The sequence below is a fragment of the Felis catus genome, chromosome A3 (genome assembly GCF_018350175.1).
Source record: "Felis catus isolate Fca126 chromosome A3, F.catus_Fca126_mat1.0, whole genome shotgun sequence".
In the NCBI taxonomy this organism is placed as follows: Eukaryota; Metazoa; Chordata; class Mammalia; order Carnivora; family Felidae; genus Felis; species Felis catus.
The window spans coordinates 45095616-45119252 of NC_058370.1; the positions used below are offsets into that span (position 1 = coordinate 45095616).

The following is a 23637-nucleotide window of genomic DNA, read 5'->3' on the forward strand; positions in this document are numbered from 1 at the left end:
GGCTTTTGAATTTTCAAACAGAAATTCAGTGACCCATTATGGTTTGCCTGTGACTATAGCTCTGCAGCTGGTCAGAAAATCTTTTACATGTAAAAGAGAGAAAGATCAGAGTTGCTTGTAATATACCCACGTCTCCCCCACAGCCCTAACAAAAAGGAGGGGAGGGATTACAGTCACAGAATGACTATGTTGCTTTTTGCATGCGCAGATTATTAGTTACTATAATAATGTCTTTAGTTCTAGAAAAAGACTTTGTTACTGACATCTGAAGCTTATGACTTTCTGCAGCTGATTAATGTTCAGTCAGACACAAGTTCTAACTGGTGGTTGGCTATCACTGCCTGACAGGAAGAGAACCATAAATCTCCTTAAATATACACTGATGCTGCACCTGCTTGCAGGTCAGTGACCGTGCTTACTGTTTTGTTTATAGGTCACTGGACTTTATGAATTTTGTCTTCAGTCTTTTCCCTGTAAGTACATACTGAATTTTGAGTAATATAATTGGTTCTGTAAGCTGGAAAAGCTATAAAAAAAATAAAATGCCATATTCACTGTCCAAACATTTACACTGCTATGAATGTTGAGGTTTGAACTGCTTCTGTGTTCTGAAAATAAGGTTGAATGACATATCATGAACTCTTAAAAATAGAAAATATTGTCATTGCTGTTTTAATAGTTTCAAGGTACATTTTTTTTAGAGATAGAATCAAATCATTAATAGAATGCAGGTAGTACGTGACAATGTCAGAAATTACACTAATGTGAATTGGACTGCTGTATCACTTTATAGCTTACATTGGCTCAAAGAATTCTGAAACCATTACGTTGCTTTTCTGAGAGTAGGTAAGCAGGAACTTGTGGTTGATTTCCTGGTTGGCATTGCCTGACACAGTGCCTGACACATAGGAGGCGCTCAACCCACTACAGCACATTTGGCGAATGAGTGCCAGGCAAACAGGCCAGTGCAAACAAGACACTCTACTCCTGTCCTCTTCCTCCATTTTTGTTTCATTGTTTTCAAGGGATGGAGATTCTTTTTTTTTCTTTTCTTTTTTTTTTTTTTAAAGAATTGTTATTTTATTTTTTTAATTTTTTTTTCAACGTTTATTTATTTTTGGGACAGAGAGAGACAGAGCATGAACGGGGGAGGGCAGAGAGAGAGGGAGACACAGAATCGGAAACAGGCTCCAGGTGCTGAGCCATCAGCCCAGAGCCTGACACGGGGCTCGAACTCCCGGACCGCGAGATCGTGACCTGGCTGAAGTCGGACGCTTAACCGACTGCGCCACCCAGGCGCCCCAAAGGGATGGAAATTCTGATCAACCTCTTATCACTTTATTGGAGGGAAGAAAGTGGGGATGAAAGACAATTGAGGAACAAATTGGATTTTTATAAAGACTTTTTCCGTGGCCCACATATCAGTTAAGTCAATAACTAGACTTCTTCAGTTGGCTAATTACAAGGAAAACATCTATTGTTTTATTTTTCCTTGATACCCTTTCCCCTGAGGCAAGAAACCAATATGGTTTAATGAGGTTTCCTGAAACCTATGTGATCATAGATTGTATTTCCTCATTTTGTTAATATAATGCAGGCTTGCAATAATGTTCTGCATCATAATTTTTTTTGGATTAATTTTAAGGTATTTTGAAGCTCATAAAGCAATATAGATACCCTAAGGTAAGATTTTACAAAGCCAGTTTCCCTTAGGGATGCCTCAAAGTAATTTCCCTAAATTTAAATTCACTCCTGTTTTGAAATCCCTGTGAAGGCAGATCTTCAGCATTACAAAAGCAATGCCACCTTTAGAAAGTCAAAAGACACTTTTACTGTTTAATTCTACTTTATTTCAGGGAATGAGGAGAGAGGAACAAAATACCTTTATTATTCACCCTTAAATCCTTCAAATCTAAGTCAAAGCAATTCATTACAGTGTCCTCCTCCCAGAGGAAGCCCACTGGGACTAGGTACCCATTTCTTATTTTCAGCTTGAGTATTTTAACAACTTGACTTGAAGTTCCCCAAAAGGAACTGCGTTATTTTACTAGAAAGAAGGAAGATAAGGTCAAACAACAATTCACTCCTTCAGTTTGCACAAATGTCCCCAGGGTTTTGGATTAACACAAGTAATGCCTTCACAGGGTTCAGGAGGAGGGGAGATCCCAGAGGGACAAATTAGCTCTGGGAAGAGCAGGCCGCTCCTGCAGGCACCTGGCAGAGGGTCAATCAGGATGTATGGAACATGGATAGTGTAGGACAGCAATGTCCGAAAGACCACAGATTCGAGCCACATAATGAATTCTAAATATCCTAGCAGCCACATTTAAAAGAAAAGTAAAAAAGATACAGGTGAAATCAATTTTATTTTTTTTATTTTTTTATTTTTTTTTCAATATATGAAGTTTATTGTCAAATTGGTTTCCATACAACACCCAGTGCTCATCCCAAAAGGTGCCCTCCTCAATACCCATCACCCACCCTCCCCTCCCTCCCACCCCCATCAATCCTCAGTTTGTTCTCAGTTTTTAACAGTCTCTTATGCTTTGGCTCTTTCCCACTCTAACCTCTTTTTTTTTTTTTTTTCCTTCCCCTCCCCCATGGGTTTCTGTTAAGTTTCTCAGGATCCACATAAGAGTGAAACCATATGGTATCTGTCTTTCTCTGTATGGCCTATTTCACTTAGCATCACACTCTCCAGTTCCATCCACGTTGCTACAAAAGGCCATATTTCATTCTTCCTCATTGCCACGTAGTATTCCATTGTGTATATAAACCACAATTTCTTTATCCATTCATCAATTGATGGACATTTAGGCTCTTTCCTTATTTTGGCTATTGTTGAGAGTGCTGCTATAAACATTGGGATACAGGTGCCCCTATGCATCAGTACTCCTGTATCCCTTGAGTAAATTCCTAGCAGTGCTATTGCTGGGTCATAGGGTAGGTCTATTTTTAATTTTCTGAGGAACCTCCACATCAAATCAATTTTAATAATATACTTTAACTGAATATGTCCAAATTTAATCATTTAAACATGTAATCAGTATGAAACATTATTAATGAGATCTGTTACATTTTTTTCCCAGTGTTTGAAATCCAATATGTATTTTACACCTGTAGCACTCTATATTTTCATCAGAAATACTTGATTTGCCTTTAGATTTCATAAAACTTAGAGTTGAATACATAGATTCCTATACCCAAGTTTTTCCAACATACATAAAACTTCTCCAGTAACTGAATTGAGTATCAGTTTCAAATTTAAATGTAAACTAACTTAAATGAAATAAAATTAAAAATTCAGCTCTTCAGTCACACTAGCCACATTCCAAATGCTTAGTGGCCAGACACAGCTGCTGGTTACCATATTGGGCAGCGCAGATCTCAGAGGTCAGCAGTAGGTGTCAGGACATGTGGACCCTCCTATGCCTGCTAACTAAACCCACTTCCCAGGTGAAACATGTCTTCCTTAGATCTGTTCACCTCAATGGGATCATGTCATGATAAAATACAGACATCCATTAATGTGTAACCACAGGATTTTAGAGAAGAAAAGCCTGGAGTACCATCACCCTCTTATCTCAGAGGAGGGGACCACAGCTGGTGCAGTGTCACTTAGTAAGCATAGGGACTTTGCTATGACAAAGTGATTTACTTCTGGATGCAAGTGAATTTGCAAACACAAATGACCTTACTTTAAAAACCTACTTCTGGGGCGCCTGGGTGGCGCAGTCGGTTAAGCGTCCGACTTCAGCCAGGTCACGATCTCGCGGTCCAGGAGTTCGAGCCCCGCGACAGGCTCTGGGCTGATGGCTTGGAGCCTGGAGCCTGTTTCCGATTCTGTGTCTCCCTCTCTCTCTGCCCCTCCCCCGTTCATGCTTTGTCTCTCTCTGTCCCAAAAACAAACAAACGTTGAAAAAAAAAATTAAAAACCTACTTCCATCAAAGACCTATAATGAATGGGTCCCATGGCTCACAATATTCATTTATTTAGGTCGGCCAGACTCTCAGAGATTTTTCTCTGTGTTCTTACAGTTCCTCATCTTCTTGAACTTATGATTACTTTCCAAATTATAGGAAAGTTGAACTTGAATACTCTGTCCTTTATACATATTGCTCCTTTTTTCTGTAGTGTTTTGCAGCAGGAATTTGTTCAGTGATTAATGGGTTCTAATTCTCTTCCTGTGTGCCTGGTTGCCAATCATGTTAGGACAAGAACTACTGCATCATCTCTCTGCCACACCTCACCCCTGAGTTTGTCCTCATCCAGAACTTCGTGAAGATTGTCCCCTTCAACAACTGCACCCTGGAGCAGGATCTCTATGTCTTCCATCGGGCTGGATTGCTCAAGTAGGTGGACATATGTTTGGCCAAAAGACAATCTATGAAATTAAGAAAAGAGAATGAAGCAAGGAGCTTGCTACCATTTTAACTTGTCTCACTAGTGGTGGGCTTGATCAGTGATTTTAACTAATACATTTAGGGAAAAAGTTATATTGAGAAGTTACTTGTCCAGTCAGATATTAAAACATAATATAACTCCACAACAATGAAAACAATGCCAGTAGAACAGTGTAACACAAGAAGGGAGTTCCAGCACATACTCCCAATATAGAAAGAATGAAGTGTGTGTGTATAAAGGTATGTATAAATGTACATATATGATACGTGATAAAATTTGTGTCATAACACCAGGAAAAGGAAGAATGATTGTATATGGTGGGACAAAATAAAGATAGAAGCGTTTCTCATATTCTGCAGTAAAAGAGATTCCCAGATGATTGAAGAGTTAAATGTGAATATTGAAAATAAAAAAATTAGAAAATGTGTAAGTGTTCTCTGCCAGATTCTGAGACTACAATGGCGAAAGACATACAGATGTATTTCCTCTCCTTTCAAAGCTTATAAACGTTCATACAGAAATGTAAAGCTGTAGCTGTGAAGGGCATACCAGCAGCAATGGACATGTGGTACTGTGAACAGGTATCACTGGGACATTCAGCCCAGGCAGGGAGAACCTTCCTCAGGAAGAACACTGAGTGATAGACAAGGAGTGTCAGTGAAGATTGATCTTCAGTAAAGACACAGTGAAGACCAATTGTGTCTCAGGATGGGGAAGGTCTTTTTAGAGCATGGAAAAAAATATTAAGATTTTTTTCTTTTACTATCTAAAGTTTCTGAAACACCTTAATTTAAGTAAAATGCAACTGAGTAACAGAGAGATATTTTAACAAATATGGCAGACAGAAGATTGGTATGTTTACTATATAAAGAGCTTTAATAAATCAGTAAAAGACCATCTGATACCAAAGTAAAAAAACTGAGAAAAAAAAAAGGCCGACTATTTGCATATGAAAAAAAAAACAAACAAAAATCAATAGATGTTTTAAAATCTTCAAACTTATCATTCATGGGGGAAAAGAAACTAAAACAAGAATGAGACATTGTTTTTGATCAGTTGGCAAGATGTGAAATAGAGAAATGTTCAGTTCTAATGAGACCTATGTAGCAGTAGTCTGAATGTAATTGACATGAAATTTCAAAGGGCAATTGGCCAGAATGCTACAGTAGTGCATATCCTTCAATCCTTTAATTCCACTCCTAGAAATATATCCTAAAAACTGGTTGCAGAGGTGCAAATAGAAATTTATGTATAAGGATTAAAGATACTGGAAATACTCTAAATGTCTGATAGTAAGAGAATGTCTAAATACTTTATGATAACTATGTGAAAGAATTATAACTCTTGTTTGCAATTCATTGAATAATGATTGGAAAGGGGCACCTGGGTGGCTCAGTGGGTTGAGCATCTGATTCTTGATTTCAGCTCAGGTCATGATCCCAGCATAGTGGGATTGAGCCCTGCATCAGGTTCTGCACCGAGTGTGGAGCCTGCTTACAATTCTCTCTCTCCTGGCACCTGGGTGGCTCAGTTGGTTAAGCATCTGACTGCCGCTCAGGTCATGATCTCACGGTTTGTGGGTTTGAGCTCTGCATCAGGCTCTCTGCTGTCAGCGCAGAGCCCGCTTCAGATCCAGATCCTCTCTGTCTACCTCTCTCTCTGCCCCTCCCCTGTTCTCTCTCAAAAATAATAAATAAACATTTAAAAAAAATGTTTTAAAAAAGATTCTCTCTCTCCCTCTGCCCCTCTCCCCTATTCACACACACACGCTCTCTCTTCCTCTTTCAAAAAAAAAAAAAAAGATTGGAAAATGCTCAGAATGTAATGCTAGGCTCATACCAATATATAAAACAGCATTTAAATATGACCTAAACCTCTAAAGAAAGAAAAAACATATGAATAAAATAAAGTAAAAGGAGACATGCAGATGTGATGGGGGCTGTGCCACCCAGACCCTTCTTGTTCAGGACTAAAGAACTCATTTTCTGACTGTGGGATGTGTGAGTACCACCAGCTGGAAGCTGGGTCTCCCTTGAAAGAGATTACCCTGGACTGAAGAGAAGGGCTTTGCCTAAAGTCTGCCCCTCCCAAGGCAGTCTGCATCCAGCGACTAGTCTTGTGTGTGGAGAGGGGAGAAGAAGCAATTTAAAAGGCCAGCAGCTCTCTACCTCAAGGAGAGGCAACTCTAAAGGGTCTTCCCAGGGCCAGAACTCCCCATGGGATCAGCTGGGTGTTTGTTGTGACCCTATTGCTTGCAGCTTAACTTCTCCCTCTGCCCTGTCCTGCTTCTGTCACTGCTCATGGGGGTGGAGGGTCCCAAGAGCTCACCCTAACAAACGCCAGCAGGTAGAGCTCTGTGTGAGGCTGCCTCCCAGGGAACCTGGCCTACAACTCTAGAGGTGGTCAGTGTTTGCCCTGGGTGGTAGGAGGAGCATCAGGGATGATTTTTAATTCCCTTCTTTACATTGCCTAAAATTTGGAATTCTTCTACACCCAGCCTGAGTAGTGGCTAGACTTCATTTGCTGGCAAGTAGTAGAAACCCATCTAATTGGCTTAAGTAACTGGAGAATCTATTACTACGCAGAGTGAAGTGAAGAATCGTGGGGATGCTGGTTTCATACAGGGTTTAGTCTGTATTAATCTGTCTCTTTCAGGTTGACCTTTCTCAGACCATTGCTTCCCCTGTGGTTACAGGACGGGTGAGGTAGTTTTCGACCTTATATCACTTTAAGTCCAATGGGAAGAGTGGTAGTTATGCTTCTTTTCGAAAGCCCTATCACAGAAATCTATTTGCATCTCATTGGCTCAGATTGTGTCCTGTGCAGACCCATCACTGGGCCAGAGGCTGCTAGTTGGCATTACTTAGGGATGTTCTGGAAGCTCAAGGGTTGGAGGGGTGCATTGTCAGATCTGGCCATCTGGGGGCATCACTGAAGAAATGGGCAGTTGAGCTGTTCCCCACAGCTGTGTTTCAGGACAGGACCATCTCAATCAATAGAAAGTAAATGATATATGTGTGATAGGAATAATATCAATACCTTGCATTTTCTATAATTTACCTTTCTCAGGCTGTCTTATACATGTAGTCTTATTCTTACAAGATATTACAGAGTTCATCAAACTGTGCATTTAAAATGGGTGCATTTTACAGAATGTAAGTGAGACCTCAGTAAAGTTGCTGCAAAATCTGTGATAAAGGGCATGGTGGAGTAGTTTCAGAGAGCTTTCTCTGTAATTGATATATTAACCTTTTAAGTGAAACTTTGAGAAACATCCTAAATGATCACTGTATTTGGGGGCTGGCTAAATGAATTTTGGCATATTCATTCAGCACATTACTAGGCAGATTTTGAGGATATAGAAACAGATTTTTATATCCTATATGGAATGATGTCTGGGATGGTGAGAAAAGTGTGCAGCCAAACAGTAATAGTAGTAGTAATAAAATGTTGTATAGTTGGGATCACACAGTATGCAGCCTTTGCAGATTGGCCTTTTTCACTAGTGATACACATTTTAAAGTTCCTCCATGGCTTGATAGTTCATTTCTTTTTAGTGCTGAATAATATTCCATTGTCTGGGTGTACCATAGTTTATCCATGTACTTACTGAAGTACATCTTGATTACTTTTAAGTTTGTGAAGTTATGAATAAAGCTGCTATAAATATTCATGTGCAGGTTTTTGTGTGGATGTACGTTTTCAGCTCATCCGAGTAAATGCCAAGGAGCACAAGTTTGGGTTGTATGGTAAGAGTGTTTAGTTTTGTAAGAAACTACCAAACTGTCTTCCAAAGTGGCTATACCATTCCACATTCCCACCAGCAATGAATGAGAGTTCCTGCTGCTCCACATCCTCGCCAGCATTTGGTGTTGTCAGTGTTTTGAATTTTCACCATTCGAACTGGTGTGCAGTGGTACCTTGTTCTGATTTGTAATTCCCTAATGGTGGATGGTGTGGAGCACCTTTTCATATGCTATTTGCCATCTGTATATCTACTTTGGTGACCTTTCTGTTCAGATCTTTTGCCCATTTTTAATTGCCTTGTTCAATTTTTTTGAAAATCATGGGCACGCATTACTTCTATAATATAAAAGCTAGTTATTTTTGCATATACTGAGATTTAAGATTTTTATTATGATTCAAATGGAATTTTTATTAAAATATACTTTACACTTATTGCATTCTTTTTTTTTTAATTTTTTTTTCAACGTTTATTTATTTTTGGGACAGAGAGAGACAGAGCATGAACGGGGGAGGGGCAGAGAGAGAGGGAGACACAGAATCGGAAACAGGCTCCAGGCTCTGAGCCATCAGCTCAGAGCCCGACGCGGGGCTCGAACTCCCGGACCACGAGATCGTGACCTGGCTGAAGTCGGACGCTCAACCGACTGCGCCACCCAGGCGCCCCATACACTTATTGCATTCTTAAGTAGAGTGTGTTGGTTGCATTTTCTTATGACTTGGGATTCTCTTTATAAATAAATATATACTGGAGATGGAGAGCAACCAGATGACATGGGATCAGGAATGGGTCATGGGTCTGGCTGGAGTAGTGGCCTCATTCTCAGTGGCTTCATATTCTTTTTCTGTCACACTCTCTCTTTTTACTATGAACATATTTTGCTTTTATTAAAAGTTAAATCTCATTGTTTTAAATAATGAGACTTTCAACGCCTGTCTGGAAATTAGTCATGGTTTGTAGCAGGGCCCTCGTTTCCCCTCGTACACTCTACTCATTTGCAGTGTCAGCTTCATTCTTTTTTTTATCACCCACGTATGATGTTGGGGCAAATCACGTACATCTGGGTTCCTCTCTGAAAAATTAAAGGCTTGCATGCCAAGTAGTATTTGCTGCCCTAGAAAATCATCTTCTGCCACTGTTCCCATCTCAGCCCTCATCAGGAACCTTCCTCTGTTCTTCTGTGAAGAACAACCACTCTGCACTGCTTCTCAGCTTGTCTGCACGTGTAGCCCCTTTTTGCTGTTCCTCTTGTTCCCATACCCCCTTCCATGAAGAACCTGTTCCTGCTTGTGCAGGGGAAGACACCCCTCAAAACCCACACGTTTGTTACCACCAGGGGATGTCCCTTTTGCGAACATGGCAGCAAGCCAATGTTTTCTAGAAAAAACTCAGATTAGTTACTTATTTAATTTTAACTTTAATTCCAGTTAGTTAACATACGGTGTCATGTTATTTTCAGGTATACAATATAGTGATTCAACACTTCCATACATCACCCAGTGCTCATCACGACAGGTGCACTCCTTCATCCCCATCACCTACTTAACCCATCCCCCCATCCACTTCCTCTCTGGTAGCCATCAGTTTGTTCTCTGTAGTTAAGAATCTGTTTCTTGGTTTCTCTCTCTCTCTTTTCCCTTTGCATGTTCATTTTGTTTCTTAAATTCCACATGAGTGAAATTATATGGTATTTGTCTTTCTCTGGCTGACTTATTTCAGTTAGCATAATACTCACTAGTTCTGTCCATATCATTGCAAATGGCAAGATTTCATTCTTTTTTATGACTGAATAATATTCCATTGCATATTCCTTGTCCATTCATCAATCGGTGGACACTTGGGGTGCTTCCATAGTTTGGCTATTGTAAGTAATGTTGCAATAAATACAGGGGTGCACCTATCCTTTCAAATTAGTGTTTTTGTGTTCTCTGGACAAAGATGATGATGCAATTACTGGATCATAGAGTAGTGCTATTTTAAAATTTTGGAGAAGCCTCCACACTGTTTTCCATTGTGGCTGCACCAGTTTGCATTCCCGCCAACAGTGCACGAGTGTTCCTTTTTTCTCCACATCCTTGCCAACATGTGTTATTTCTTGTATTGTTGACTTTAGGTATTTAGATCTTTTCTTTAATTCTTTAACTAAATTATAAACACAAAGAGCTTTTTAGAGAAACTACACATTTAATGTTAGAGGTGGTAGTTTGCCCTGTCAGGATTGCCCAGCTCCTACAGGGAATATGATCTCGAGAACTACCTTCTTCCCTCTGCTCTTTTAAAAAAAGCCCTGTACTTCAGGCAGCTGAGCTTGGCTGGATGAAAAGGAAGAGGCCAGCTGGCTTGAAGTTATTTCTCCAAAAATGTGAAAGAAAGACAAACTCACACTCTTACCTTCCAGAGATATTTGTATTTTTGAAATATGATTGGTGTTAAAGACTAACTTTGGAGGAATTTCATATTTTATAAAATGAAGTTCAGAAATGTGAGTATAGCAGTGACCTCCAAGAAGTCCAACTGTCACCTCACATTGACCTCTGACTGAAATCTTGCCCTTTGCAACAACGTGGATGGAACTGGAGGGTATTATGCTAAGAGAAATAAGGCAGTCAGAGAAAGACAGATATCATATGATTTCACTTGTATGTGGGATTTAACAAACACAACTGATGAACATGGGGCGCAGGAAGGAAAAATAAGATAAAAACAGAGAGGGAAGCAAACCAGAAGAGACTTTTTTTTTAAACTTTTTTTTAATGTTTATTTTTGAGTGAGAGAGAGAGACATAGCACGAGCACAGGAGGGGCAGAGAGAAAGAGGGAGACACAGAATCCAAAACAGACTCCAGGCTCTGAGCTATCAGCACAGAGCCCAACACAGGGCTCAAATTCAGGAACAGTGAGATCATGACCTGAGCCAAAGTCGTATGCTTAACTGATTGAGCCACCCAGGCTTCCTTGAAGAGACTCTTAAATACAGAGAACAAACTGAGGGTTGATGGGGGTGGGGGATTGGCTAAATGGGTGATGGGCATTAAGGAGGGCACTTGGTGGGATGAGCACTGTGATTGTAAGTGATGAATTACTGGAATCTACTCCTGAAGCCAAGACTACACTGTATGTTAGCCACTTTGAGAATAAATAAAATAATAAAAATAAATCGATCTCTGGCTTTGATTTTCCTGTAGTAACACTGCCTTTACAGGGCCCCTGTCTCCCCACAGCATTCTCTAAAAGTTCTGGGATGATTTCATAGTCACTCCTCTGCTCCTGTGCGCTGACACCTGCATCTTAGCCAAGAGTGCAGGAGGGGTCCAGGTGCAGCACTGGTGTCCTCTGTAAGCCTGGGTCTGTGCACTGAAGCTCTGGGACACAAACCCCTCGTAGCTGTGACAGGGACACTCAGCTTTTAGCGAGTAAGGGTTTATAAGGGTTTGTTTGTCCCTGTTGTCAAGGAAGACCATCCAGGGGTGCCTGGCAGCTCTCCAAGGCCATCGCGGATGCAACATCTTGTACCTTCCTGCCCCAGAGCACCTGGCTTCCCCTCTCAAGTTCATCTCTGTTTACTCAAGGGGAACTCTGTTTTTCCTACACTGTTCGGTTTGACTCCAAGCATGGCCCCTAGATCAGCAGCATCAGCATCCATGAGAATTTGCTGAAATGCAGAATCTCGGGTCCTGCCCCAGGCCTTTGGATTGTGTTGTTCACAGAACAATCTGTGTTGTTCACAAGTGTGCCATAAGTGTGCATAAAGTTGATTTTATGCACGTTGAAGTTTGAGGAGTGCTGGAGGTGCTTGTTTTTTAATACAGCTTTCCCCCCTTATCCAAAAGTAAATTGTTGTTATGAAACATCTCATACAGTTAAAGCCAAGAGTATCCCCACACTTTCTGGAAGTTCATATTAGGGCCACTTCCCTTCCCTGAAAGACCTACATTAGTGTGATAATGACTTTCTTTGTAAAAGTAAACATCTTCAGATTTCTTTCTGTTAGCAAAACATGAAGTGGTATAATGCAAACTTTCAGAAAGTGGGGGGTCCCTGTATGTCTCTTGGTATGAAATGATAATGATTCTGTCTCCTCTCCAAATACAGATTTTCTAGAACCATGTAAGCCACATCTACTTTAAACCTTTTGTTATCTGGTAATTTCTGGTTCTGTTGAGGTGTGAAGACTTCTTTGTATCATGTAAATAGACCTTTGGGCTAGATCTTACAAGAATACGTGAACTATGACAGTCTTAGGGATTTTTGTCCACTTATACCAAGTAATGTTCATTTCTCTTATCTCCAATTCTTGTCTTTTCATAACACACCCTCCCCCTTAACCTGTGTTTCCCTAAAGCTATCTTCTCAAATTTCAAAACATAGATTATCAGTGGGAATGCTTTCTGTTAGAAATTAAAGAAAACACAACTCAAAATGGCTTCAACCATAGGGCATTTATTGGCTCATAGAACTGGGAGGTCTGGAGACAGGCCGGGCTCTAGGGTTTGAATCTTTGGGGTTTTGGTTTCTTTCCCTTTTCCACTCTGTTTTTCCTGGTGTCAGCTCCAGCCTGAAGCTGGCTTATATCCCATTGGCAGAATGGCTGCTGCTGTTCTGGTCTGACATCCGTGCACCACTGCGGAGAAGGGGGAGCTGGCTGCAGGCGCGTGTTTTCTTTCCCAGATGCCCCAGCAGGCCTGCCCTATTCATCCAATACATCATGTTGACTGTGTAGTATGCTCAGCCCCCATTCCAGGTACTGGACAAGCAGAAGTGACTCAAACAGACAAAAATCCTCGCCCTCATGGGGCCTGCATTCTAGTTAGAGGAGAAAGACACAAAGGGAAGAGATAAAAATAAGTGTGTAAGTGATGAGGGTGAATGTGAAGAATAAAGCAGACAAGGGGATGAAGACGTGCTGAGCTTTGGGGTGTGGAGGGAGCCCTCTTAGGGAAGGAGGTGATGGGGGAGCCACGTGGGCACAGGTCCATGACATCTACTCTTTTTTATACCATGGTCTTACAATTTATCGTATTCTTCCATTTTTTGCTTCACTTCTCTTGACATTTGGGATGGATCATTCTTGCTCTTAAGTTTGGTTACTTTAAATTTCATGACCTCATGTTCTGGTCTCCCACCCAATCTCGTTCTTCTTCCCTTGGGAAATTATATTTGTGTCTGTCATCTGCCCTCCGGCCATGCTTGTGAGCCCTGGAACAAGTCATTCATTCAATTGTTAGCGATGTCTACCTCTTCTGTCAACAGATTCCATGCCAAGGTTCCCTCTCATTTGACTTATGACTGCTGGTCTTTGAAAAGAACATAATATTTATGTTAACTTCCAGTGTAAATGTATATAAACTAAATGCTTTTTAACACTTGTTACTTTATACAGTGTTCTCTAGGATGTTTCCAAACTTAATATGGGGTTAGAATGTGGTATAAATGATTCTTTTTCCTTTCGTTCCTGCTCGCCCATTCTTTACCTTCACACTGGCTTTCCTTCCTCTTGTTTATTCATGAGTGGAGACCACATTTGGCTGAACTTGCCACTCATTCCATCTTCCTTCTCTTCCAAACCACGTTTTTCTGAAATTTGCCATTTTTAATTTGGGGAAATATGTTTCAAACTTATTTATTGTGCTAGAAATTATTTTCTACACACAAATATTTACTACTAAATTAAATCATACCACCAATTGTCAACTTTGCTCAATAAGTGAAAATGCCTCTGGGTAGTTGTCTTTTAAATATTTCATCCCCTTGACATTTTTCTTTTATTTGCTTCTCTGTGGGTGATTCATGCATGCCTGGTCGTCATTTTTTCTAGCATGTCACTTATACCTATTTCTGGCCCGTATATCATCAAGAGTGTTGTAGTGATATCAGTCCTGGTGCTCTTAATCAGCCTCCTTGAATAGAACCTAATAGAAAACTTGATTTTGTGGTTATTGTTTTATTTTGTTTGTTTTTGGTTTAAGCTGAAATATTGATGACTGTCAAGTTGTTTTAGGTTTCTACTACATAGATCACTCCTTTGGAATTCAGAAAGACTTAACTTACTTTTTCTTCTTTCTGTCATTTTGTTTTAATTTACTGGCATCAAAAAGTTGCTCTGTATTCTGCAAGGCACATACTCTTGCAGGTGTCTAAAACATTCATTCAATTTGGGATTGAAAAATTAACTATTAAATCTTTTTCCTTCTAATTTTATATATGATTTTCTATTTTGTTATGTGTACAGTCTGATTAAGTCCTATCAATTCCGACCTTTGAGGTCAGAGTCTGCCAAAAATGGGGCAAGAATAAAAACTCACTGGGAAGCAGGTGGCCATGGCTGCCAAACTTTCAAGACCCAAGAAGGAACCAATGAGCAGGGACTTCATCATTTCTTCATGGAGAGGTGACATTTCTTAGGGAATCATGGGCCTGGTCATTCAAGTAAATCAGAGAGAGAAAGTATAAGAGAGAGGTGACCTGGGAGCTTGAAGGCCTATGGAGAAGGGTTAAGAAACAAGATAGACCCATGTAGGACCCCCTTAGCTATGGGATGGAGGAAGCCATGAGGATAGGTAAGGAGAACCACAGCTGATCTCTCTGATTCAAGGTGACTTTAGAACCATGGTGAACCCTTGGGAAAAGAATGGTTAAACTATCCCAGTTACTGAGTATAACTTCTGGGAAGGTTGGGCAAGATGACAGAACAGGTAGAGGGAGGTGGGAGTTCCCTTTCTGGTTAGACACCATATGACAGCAGGAAAGGCCTAGCCTAGAGATGACAATGAAAAAATGAAGATCAGAAACTCTTTGTTTGAGACTTACGAGGAGTTTAAGAAGTGGGCCCACATTTAGATACCTCCAGTGAACTCATCATCTTTTGCAATCCTTCCAGGCCCAATTCTGACATGTAAACATCAACATAGACTTTGTATTTTTGGATGTTGATTTAGCCTGTTAAAAGTTCATTCCACAGAAGGTCTTAGCATCATTTTGTAAACCCTCAATTAATTTTCTTAATCTTTAGATTTATCTGAAAATATGGCAAGGAATAAAGATGGCTTCTTGCTAATTCAACAGTAAATACAATCTCCCTTTGGTGTGTGCATGTGTATATGACACCCATATATATTTTTAGATAATTTCATTTAATTAAGGATCACACATGTTGGGAATAAAACACTAAGCATCCTTACAACTTTGTTTTGAAGCTGGTTTTATTTTTCAAGGGCTTTCTACTGAAACACAGGCCAAGTTCTCCATAACTCCTGGTCCATCTCTAACCTCATATACATTATCTAAAACCTTAAGGAATTTCACAATTATTTCTCAGAAGATGGTTCTGGAATCAATAGATCAGCTCCATAAGAGCAGGAGGTATGGACTGTCTTGTTCTCTGAAGGATCCCCAATACCCAGAACACACACCGGGCATTCAGTAGGTGTTTAATCAGTATTTGTTACTGACTGAATGCACCATTCTCAATAAAGCCACTTTAATAATTGATTTTTTAAGGAATACATTTTAAGTGAGAATCTGCCTCTTATGTATATTCATTTTTTACTTTTTCTGGAGTTCCTGTCAGTTGCTGTATAAAAGCATTTAGGCCATGTGATTATTGCCCCATTTGTATTTCCTATCAGGTGGCCATAGGTCCCTGTCCCCTTATACCATTAAAGGCAAAACGAACAAGCAGCCATTCCAATCTGTAAGCAGTCATATGCACACTGGCCACTTGCCTCAAAACCCCTGCTGTAAAGGTCACCTGTGGAGGAACCTACATTGGCTTTTTGAGCTGAGCAAAAAAACAATGGAAAAATTGCTCTCAGAGTCAAACACTAGGCAACAGAGAGTAGCCTTGCCCAATAAAAATACAGGGTGAGCCACAGGGGTAATTTTAAATGTTCTGATAGCCCTATTAATTAAAAAGCTTAAAAATTGAGTGAAGTTAATGGTAATATTTATCATTTAACCCCTTATATCCAAATATTATTGTTTCAACATATCATCACTATAAAAGAAGTATCAGTGAGATACTTTATTTACATTCTTTTTTTTGTACCAAGTCTTCAGAATTCAGTGGATATTTTACGCATATAGCACATCTCAATTTGGAGATGCACCCTTTCTTTTTTATTTTTTTAATTTTTTAAATGTTTGTTTATTTTTGAAAGAGAGAGAAACAGAGTGCAGTGGGGGAGGGGCAGAGAGGAAGACACAAAATCCGAAATAGGCCCTAGGCTCTGAGCTGTCAGCACAGAGCCCAATGCTGGGCTTGAACTCATGAACTGTAAGATCATGACCTGAGCCAAAGTTGGATGCCTAACCAACTGAGCCACCCAGGCGCCCCAGAGATGCTACCTTTCAATTGCTCAGTAGCCATGTGTGGCTTACTGCTGCCATATTGGACAGTGTACCATTAGATTAGAGTAGTGCACAAACATACTGCTATTGCCCATTCCTCCCCATGGAAGTCTGGGAACACATGAAGGTTGTGAAGTGTTCCTCTTTGGCAAACTTAAATAGCAGAGATGAGAGCTTCACAATGCAACAAAATGGTTGTGTCCTCTAATCAACAATACATTTTCATGGACAAACTGGTGAAATTATGTTCGTGTTTTTGTGATACTTGGCAGTAAAACAGCCTCATATTCCATTAAACATTATTGAGAAATGCTGTGGGCTAGGAAAAACCCTGGCCTTTCAGAGTGGACCACCAATAGAGACGTGAAAAAAAAATGTCACATGCTCATTCATCTCCTGGTTCCACAATACTCTTTGTTTGTTTGTTGTTTGTTTGTTTGTTTGTTTGTTTTGAGAGAGAGAGCACGAGCAGGGTAGGGGCAGAGAGAGAGGGAGAATTCTAAGCAGGCTTTGCGCAGTCAGCACAGAGCCTGACGTGGGGCTTGAACTCACAAAACCGCAAGATCATGACCTGAGTCCAAATCAAGAGTCAGATGCTTAACCTACTGAGCCACCCAGGCGCCCCTCCACAACACCCAGCAATGCTACTGTAGCACTGACCATATACAGAAGCATGGGGGAAACTCTCTGGTCATCTGCATGAAAGCTTCATCGTTCATTCCTTTAGTGGATGTTTATTGAGCTCCTCTCTGGTTCCAAAATATTTTCATCACCCAAATTAGCAGTCACTTCTATTCTCTCCTGCCACCCCAGCCTCTGGTGGAAGCAAGTCTACTTTCTGTCTCTATAAATTTGCCTGTTCTGAACATTTCATATAAATGGAATTTTACAATATATGGCCTTTTCTATGTGGCTTCTTTCACTTAGCATAATGTTTTCTAGTTCATCCATGTTGTGGCATGTGTCAGTACTTCATTTCTTTCTGTGGCTGAATTATAGATTCCATTATAGATAGATCACATTTTGTTTATCCCTTCAGAAGTGGATAGAGATTTGGGCTCTTTCCATCTTTGGGGCTATTGTGAATAATGCTGCCATAAAAATTCAAGTACAAGGTTTTGTGTGGCCATATGGTCTTCATTTCCTTGAGTATTTTCCTGTATTTTTGTGGTGTTGTTTTTTACATAATCCTTCTGAATTAGATCTTGGCATAAGGTGGCCATATCAGAACAAAGTTCTTATCCTTCACTTAAAAATTGCTCAAAATATTTATATTATTAAGGTTATATTAATTGATCATCTTTATATCAGTTAATTATAGATGTAGATTGTTCTTTGTAAATATGCTACCTGTCATGCTATATGGAAGCATGCATTAAAATTTAAGCACAAAATATTCACTGTAATTGACAACTAAGTGGGTTAGAATATGTCACTTTATTAATGGGAGGAGGAACAGCACTCCTTTATTTAGTAATAACACCCTAGTGACTGGAGAGCATTCAGTGCCAGGCCAGCTATATAATATGCAGCGCATCTTTAGATGGAGAAGTCATCTTCCCATGGGCTCGCCACTCCAACCTGAGGCAAGTAGGCATTCTCCAGTGGCCTGCAACCTCTGCACTTGGCTGCACAAAGTACTTGGGTCAGGGGCAGGCAAGATCCACACTGAGTTGCCAGCTGAGCACCCATGGCACTGCCTGCCCTGGTGATCATGGCCACTAGCTTGCTCTAACTAGAGACTCAATGGGGTTTGTACCTGATACTCCACCCTCCCCATGCCTGTGTCCAGGACCCCATGAAGGTAGAGCATAATGGCTGCATGTGGGCCTCCCCCACCAATGCAATCCAGTTGTCACTTCTGTCAGAGGGCCACAGTAGTCACGGGGCAGGGATGGGGAGGCCCTGCGGGGCCCAAGGTTCTGGAGTCAGGAAACAAGTGGGAGAGAAGCCATGGCGCGATGGTGGGAGGTAGGTACCATGCATGAGCTGTGGCATCAAACCCCTGGACACGCTCCATTGTCTTCTTGACTTCATGTAAAAACACAAAATCAAAGATTAAATCATTAGGAATTTAAAGACTCATGAAGCCAGCCCAGGTTCAATGTCATCTCTTAAGTTTTTAACACACTTTATTTTGTTTTAATTTTTTTTAATTTATATATTTATTTTGAGAGAGAGTCAGCACAAGTGGGGGAGGGGCAGAGAGAGAGAGAATCCCAAGCAGGCTCCGCACCACCAACGCAGAGCCCAATGTGGGTCTTGAACCCATGAAGCTGTGAGATCATGACCTGAGCCGAAACCAAGAGTCAGGTGCTTAACTGAATGAGCCACCCAGGAACCCCACTTCTTAACATACTTTCAACATTTGGGGAAGAATTTGACTTTACACATGAAGTAAATATGAAATAAAGCATGATCTCAACTATTATTATTTTTATGTCTGTCATCTTTTTTTTTGAGATATAGTTGATGCAACATTATATTAGTTTCAAGTGTACAACATAATGATTTGGTATTTGTATGCACTGTGAAATGATCACCACAGTAAGTCCAATTCCCATCCATCAGCATGCAGAATTATACTTTTTGTTTTCTTGTGATGAGAACTTTTAAGATTTACCCTCTGGCAGCTTTTAAATATGCACTGCAGTCTTGTTGAGTATGGTCACAGTGCTGTTCATTACATGCCCATGACTTTTATTTTGTAACTGGAAGTTTGTGCCTTTTGACACCCTTCACCCATTTTACCAATTCCCAACCCCTTCCCCTCCGGCAACCACTTTTCAGTTCTCTGTATCTTTGAGTTTTGTTTCTTTGTTTTGGTTTTTAGATTCCACAAATAAGTTAAAGCATACAATATTTGTCTTTCTCTGACTTATTGCACTTAACATAACACCCTCAAGATCCATCCATGCTGTTGCAAGTGGCCAGATTACATTATTCTTTATGGCTAAGTAGTATTCCATTGTATATACACACCACATCCTCTTTATTCATCCATCCATCAATAGATACTTGTTTCCATATCCTGACCATTATAAATAATGCTGCAGTGAACATAGGGTGCATATATCCCTTTGAGTTAGTGTCCCCATTTTCTTTGAATAAGCACCCAGAGGTAGAATTGCTGGATTATCTGTAGTTTTATTTGTAATTTTTTGAGGAACCTCTACAATGTTTTCCATAGCAGCTGCATCAATTAACATCCCCATCAATAGTGCATGAGTGATCCCTTTTCTCTGCAACCTCACCAACACTTGTTATTTATTTTTCTTTTCTCCTTTCTTTTCTTTTTTTTTCTTTTCTTTTTTCTTTTCTTCTTCTTTCTTTTCTTTCCTTTTCTTTCCTTTCCTTTCCTTTCCTTTCCTTTCCTTTCCTTTTCTTTTCTTTTCTTTTCTTTTCTTTTCTTTTCTTTTCTTTTCTTTTCTTTTCTTTTCTTTTCTTTTCTTTTCTTTTCTTTTCTTATAGGCCTCCTAATAGGTGTGAGGTGATATCTTACTGTGGTTTTGATTTGCATGTATCTGTTGATCATCTGTCTTCTTTGGAAAAATGTATGTTCAGATCATCTGCCCATTTTAAAATCAGATGATTATTATTTTTTTGCTATTGAGTTGCATGAATTCTTTATATATTTTGAATATTCACCCCTCATCAGATATATAATTTCCTATCAGATATATATTTTCTCCCTTCAGTAGATTGCCTGTCATTTTGTTGGTGATTTCCTTTGCTCTGCAGAAGATTTTTAATTTCACGTATTCCCACTTGTTTATTCTTTGACTTTGTTGCCTTTCCTTTGGTATTCAGTTCCAATATATCATTGCCAAGTCCAGTGTCAAGGAGCTTACCATGTATGTTCTCTTCTAGGAGTTTTATGGTTTCGTCTTACATTAAAGTCTTTAATGCGTTTTGTGTTGATTTTTGTGTGTTCTTGCCTCCTTTGTCACATATTAATTGATCATGTAAGCATGTGTTTATTTCTGGGAAATCAATTCTGTTCCATTAATCTATGTGTCTGTTTTATGCCAATACTATACTTTTGTGATTACTGTTACTTTTTAATACAGTTTGAAATCAGGGAGCATGATGCTTCTGGCTTTGTTCTTTCTCAAGGTTGCTTTGGCTATTTAGGGCCTTTTGTGATTCCATATAAATTTTAGGAATATTTGTCCTATTTCTATGAAAAATGCCATTGTAATTTTCTTAGGGATTGCACTGAATCCGTATATTTCTCTGGGTAATAAAGATATTTTAACAATATTGATTCTTCCAATTCATGAGCATGGGAATACTTCCCATTTATTTGTGACTTCAATTTCTTTCATCTGTGTATTATAATTCTCAGTGTGCTGGTCTTTCACTTCCTTGGTTAAATTTATTCTTAGGTATTTTATTCTTTTGATGCAATTGTAAATTGGGTAGTTTTCTTAATTTTTCTGATAGTTCATTGTTAGTGAATAGAAATGCAATAGTTTTTTGTGTAGCGAATTTGTATCCTGTAACTTTACTGAATTTGTTTATTAGTTCTAGCAGTTTTGGGGGGAAGTCTTTAGGATTTTCCATATGTAAAATAATGTCATCTGCAAATAGTGAGTTTCACTTCTTCCTTTCCAATTTGGATGTCTTTTATTTCTTCTTCTTGCCTAATTGCTCTGCCTAGGACTTATAGCACTGTATTTAATAAAAATGGTGAGTGTAAGCATTCTTGTCTTGTTCCTGATCTTAGAGGACAGTTTTACGTCACTGAGTATGATCTTAGCTGTGGGTTTGTCATTTGTGGCCTTTATTATGTTGAGGTATGCTCCCTCTATGCCTACTTTGTTGAGAGTTTATCGTGAATGGATATTGAATTTTGTTATACGCTTTTCTGCATCTATTGAAATGATTGTATGATTTTTGTCTTTCATTTTGTTAATGTGGTGTATCACATTGATTGATTTGATTTGTGGACATTGAACTATTCTTGCCTCCCTGGAGTAAGTCCCCCTTGATCATGGTGTGTGGTCTTCTTAATGTATTGTTGAATTCAGCTTGCTAATAGTTTGTTGAGGATTTTTTCATCTATGTTTATCAAGGATATTGGCTCTTAATTTTCTCTTTTTGTGGTGTCTTTGTCTAGTTTTGGTACCAGGTAATGCTTGCCTCCTAAAATGAGTTTGGAAATATCCCCTTCTCTTCAATTTTTTGGAAGAGTTTGAGGATTGGTATTAAATCTTCTTTGCATGTTTGGTAGAATTCACAGTGAAACTGTCTGGCCCTTGACTTTTTGTTTGTTGGGAAGTTTTTTATTACTAATTCAATTTCCTCACTACTGATCTATTAAGATTTTCTATTTCTTCATGATCCAGTCTTGGAAGAGTATATGTTTCCCATAATTTATCCATTTCTTCTAGGTTGTCCAATTTGTTGGCATGTAATTATTCATATTGTTTCATTTCTGATTTTATTTACTTGAGCCCTCTCTTTTTTTCTTGGTAGGCCAAGCTAAAGGTTTATCTTTTTAAAGAATCAGCTCCTCATTTCATTGATGTTTTCTATTGTCTTTTTAGTCTCCATTTCATTTATTTCTGCTCTGATCTTTGTGACTTCCTTTCTTCTATTAACTTCGGGCTTCATATGTTCTTCTTCTAGTTCCTTTAGGTGTAAGTTAGATAGATTGTTTATTTGAGATTTTTCTTGTTTTTTGAGGTAGGCCTATATCACCATGAACTTCCTCTAAGAACTATTTCTGCTGCATTCAGTAGATTTTGGTATGATGTATTTTAATTTTCATTTCTCTCAAGGTATTTTTAAACTTGCCTTTTGATCTGTTTGTTGACTCATTTGTTGTCCAGCAGCATGTTGTTTAATCTCCACATATTAGTGATTTTTCCAGTTTTTTTCTTGTAATAGCTTTGTTGTTTCATACCAGTGTGGTTGGAAAGATGCTTGATATGATTTCAGTCTTCTTACATTTATTTAAATTTGTTTTGTAGCCTAACATATGATCCATTCTGGAGAGTGTTCCAGATGCACTTGAGAAGAATGGATATTCTGCTGCTTTTCGATGAAATGTTTTGTATATCTGTATGTTAAGTCCACATGGTCTAATAAGTCACTTAAGGCTGCTGTTTCCTTTTTTATTTTCTGTCTGGATGATCTATCCAGTGATGTAGTAGGATATTAAAGTCCCCTGCTATTGTACTGCTATAAATCTCTCCCATTTAGGTGCTCCTATACTATACACATAAATATTTACCTCTTTATCATTATTTAATGCCCGTCTTTATCTTTTTTATTAAATTTTTTAATGTTTATTTATTTTTGAGACAGAGAGATGCAGAGCATGAGCAGGGAGGGTCAGAGAGGGAGGGAGGCACAGAAATTCTTAGCAGGCTGCAGGCTCTGAGCTGTCAGCACAGAGCCCAATGTGAGACTCAGACCCACAAACCATGAGATCATGACCTGAGCTGTAGTCTGACGCTTAACTGACTGAGCCACCCAGGCACCCCCATGTCTTTGTCTTTTAGTTTAGTCTTTGTTTTAAAGCCTGTTTTGTGTGATATAGCTATAGCCTTGTCTGATATAACCCTAGCTTGCTTTTAGCTTCTATTTGCATGGAATATCTTTTTCTATCCCTTCACTTTCAGTCTGTATGTCTTTATGTCTGAAGTGAGTCTCTTATAGACAAGATGTAAACAGATTCCTTTAAGCTGAAAAGAAGGGGCACTATTTATATATATGCATATATATAATATAAAATAGTCTATTTTAAGTTGATAGCAATTTAAGTTTGAACACATTTAAAGGACTACATTTTTACTCACTCCACCCCCATGTTTTGTGTTTTTGAGGTCACATTTTACATCTTACTTTGTGTATCCCTTAACTAATAATTGAAGCTATAGTTATTTTTGCTACTTTTTTTTAAACTTTCATACTAGCTTTGCAAGTGATTAATTCACTACCTTTACTATATATTTACTTTTAACAGTGAGATTTATACTTTCATATGTTTTCTAGTTTCTAATTAGTGCCCTTTCTGACATTTCTTGTAAGGCCAGTTTAGTGGTGATGAACTCCTTTAGTTTTTACTTGTCTGGGAAACTCTTCATCTCTTAATTCTGAGTAACAGCGTTGGTGGGCAGAGTCTTCTTGGT

At 39.1% G+C, this 23637-nt stretch overlaps 1 protein-coding gene across 9 annotated transcripts in view; it reads left to right on the plus strand.

Moving 5' to 3' along the window:
• The window catches only part of CFAP61 (cilia and flagella associated protein 61), a 285236-nt gene that overhangs the window by 96247 nt on the left and 165352 nt on the right, over positions 1-23637 (plus strand). For 8 of the 9 annotated variants that reach the window (XM_019826885.3, XM_019826881.3, XM_011280983.4 and 5 more), the window contains 2 exons: positions 434-473; positions 4214-4353. In XM_019826885.3, the coding sequence (XP_019682444.3) occupies positions 434-473; positions 4214-4353 (180 nt within the window). The remainder of the gene's footprint in view (positions 1-433; positions 474-4213; positions 4354-23637) is intronic. The other variant, XM_019826883.3, reaches the window with a different exon arrangement.